General features: G+C 42.1%; 1 protein-coding gene across 1 annotated transcript in view; it reads right to left on the reverse strand.

Moving 5' to 3' along the window:
- GOLGA5 (golgin A5) overlaps positions 1 to 2,834 on the reverse strand; it is a 52,425-nt gene that overhangs the window by 43,654 nt on the left and 5,937 nt on the right. Inside the window, exon 3 of the mRNA XM_011991753.1 lies at positions 2,079 to 2,306. Within this exon, the coding sequence (XP_011847143.1) occupies positions 2,079 to 2,306 (228 nt within the window). The remainder of the gene's footprint in view (positions 1 to 2,078; positions 2,307 to 2,834) is intronic.

The raw sequence follows: 2,834 nt of genomic DNA on the forward strand, positions 1-2,834 counted from the left end.
AATCCAAATCAAAGGTACACCCTAGTAAGAACAAAACAAAACCTAAAGATCAACACAGAGGGGAAGGAATGCAAATCCAAATCAAAGGTACACCCCAGTAAGAAGAAAACAAACAAAACAAAACCTAAACACAGAAAAGAATCTATTTCTTTCAATTACTGTTGCAAAAAGATGTTATTCTTTTGACTTAGGAAATCAATGCAAAAAGAGCAAAGTAGTGCTCTACTTCAGAATACACTGGCATTTCCATACCCTCATATACCATATGTAATTGCAGTTAGCCACCAAAACATTTTTTAGAATACTGAATCAAACTTTATAGGGTGTCAAAGCTTTTTTTTTTCTTTCAGTGAGACAGACCTCTTTAAAGAAACAAAAAACAAAAAACAAAAACATGAGACAGAGCCTCACTCTGTTGCCCCAGCTGGAGTGCAGTGGCATGATCATGGCCCATGACTCACTGCAACCTCCAACTCCTGGGCTCAAGCGATCCTCCCAACTCAGTCTCCAAAGTAGCTCAGACTACAGGTACACATCACCACACTCAGCTAATTTAAAACAAAAAAAATTTTGTTTTTTGTAGCCCAGGGGTCTCACTCTGTTGCCCATGCTGTTACTGAACTCCTGTCCTAAGCAATTTTCCAATCTCAGCCTTACAAAGTGCTATCACAAGTGTGAGTCACTGTGCCTGGCCAAACAGCTCTATTTCTATGTCTAAATTAGTCTGCGTAAACTGAAACTTTATTTCTAAAGTCAGCCTGACCAGTGATTATTTATTTATTTATTTTTGTTGTTGAGACAGAGTCTTGCTCCGTAGCCCACGCTGGAATGCAGTGGCGCGATCTCGGTTCACTGCAACCTCTGCCTCCTGGATCCCGAGTCCCGGTTCAAGCAATTCTCCTCCCTCGGCCTCCCGAGTAGCTGGGATTACAGGCATGTGCCACCATGTCCAGTTAATTTGTTTTGTATTTTTAGTAGAGATGGGGTTTCACCATGTTGGCCAGACTGGTCTTGAACTCCTGACCTTGTGATCCACCTGCCTCGGCCTCCCAAAGTGCTGGGATTACAGGCATGAGCCACCACGCCTGGCCTAGTGAGTCTTAAACTTATCTTCCCATTCCTCTCTTCTGGACTCTATTCATGGCTTGGCAAAACTTTTCCCACCAACCCCTCACTCCTTTCTAGTTAGCCCCAGGAACCAAAGCAGCAATTTTGTCCTATTTTCTTCTCAGCCACACTTACAATAACATTCACACCTTCCTCAGTGACTACCTCAGTAATGAGATTATTTCCTTCTTAATTACCTATTTCTGAGGAACTTGAGGTTTCCTACTCCAGGGCCATCTCACTGCACAATTCCCAAGGGCACTGAACTGAATTCCATGTACTTTTATGTGCCCTAGAGCAGCAATACTGCAACCCTATTAGTGTCTACTACTTTGTTTAATGGAACAGCTTCCCTTGAAAGTTCAGAATAAAGAAATGAACTAGACTACTACTCTCAGTTCTTCAATTTCATGGTTCTTAAAAGGATGACCAAAGAAGTGAATACTCTTATGTTTTGGGTTGGTGGGAGGATAACTGGTCCCACTTCCAAATCTAGGCACTATTTTTCTATGAAAATATCATTTTACGAGTCTCATCGAATTTCTCACAGTTTAAATGTAAATATTTCTAACAGTTCAAAGTTTTTAAGTTTATTATTTATTTATTTATTTATTTATTTATTTATTTTTGAGACGAAGTCTCACTCTGCTGCCCAGGCTAGAGTGCAGCAGCGTGATCTCGGCTCACTGCAACCTCCACCTCCCTGGTTCAAGTAATTCCCCTGTCTCAGCCACCTGAGTGGCTGGGATTATAGGCGCCTGCCACCACGCCCAACTAATTTTTTTGTATTTTTAGTAGAGACAGGGTTTCACCATGTTGGCCAAACTAGTCTTGAACTCCTGACCTTAGGCAATCCACCTACCTAGGCCTCCCAAAGTGCTGGGATTACAGGCACGAGCCACTGCGTCCGGCCTTAATTTTATTTTTAAAAGTTAAATTCCTAATCCTGAACAATTTAAATAAGCCTCTACCTTCTTGAGTCTGTTTGGATCTTTGAAGTAACGAGGCCATTTCTTGATTTAAAGACTGAACTTCATTCCTCAGCAGCTGATTCTCCAGTCGAAGGTTAGACAGTTCATGTGATTTGCTATCATCATTAGGTGTTGGAGTGTGGTCAGGGCAGGCAGCATCTGATGATGCATTTTCCTTTGAAGATTCCTCTTGATCTTCACGGCTAGAATCTGAGTTATTGGCAGCTTCTGTAAAAAAAGAATACATTTTTGTTACACTGGCGTGTTCATCACATATGTGTTAATAATTTGATTTGGTAGGATGCTCGAGTTGACTTTTAGGACTTGGTAGGATGCTCAAGTTTAGCTATAGCTAAAACACCATAAAAAGTAAACAAATTCTCAGTTAGGCGCAGTGGTTCATGCCTGTAATCCCAGCACTTTGGGAGGCCGAGACAGGCAGATCACCTGAGGTTAGGAGTTTGAGACCAGCCTGGCCAACACAGTGAAACCCCATCTCTACCAAAAACACAAAAATTAGCCAGGCATGGTGGTGTGCACCTGTAGTGACAGCTACTCAGGAGGCTGAGGCAGGAGAATCACTTGAGCCTGGGAGGCCAAAAGTGTTGCAGTGGGCCAAGATTACACCACTGCACTCCAGCCTGGGCGACAGAGCGAGACTCCATCTCAAAAAAAAAAAAAAAAAAAGTAAACAAATTTTCAATAGTCTTCCCTCTGATGAAATTTCATTCTCATAAATGGGTCATATGGACCGCT

This window comes from Mandrillus leucophaeus, unplaced genomic scaffold (assembly GCF_000951045.1).
Source record: "Mandrillus leucophaeus isolate KB7577 unplaced genomic scaffold, Mleu.le_1.0 Scaffold4, whole genome shotgun sequence".
Classification (NCBI taxonomy): domain Eukaryota; kingdom Metazoa; phylum Chordata; class Mammalia; order Primates; family Cercopithecidae; genus Mandrillus; species Mandrillus leucophaeus.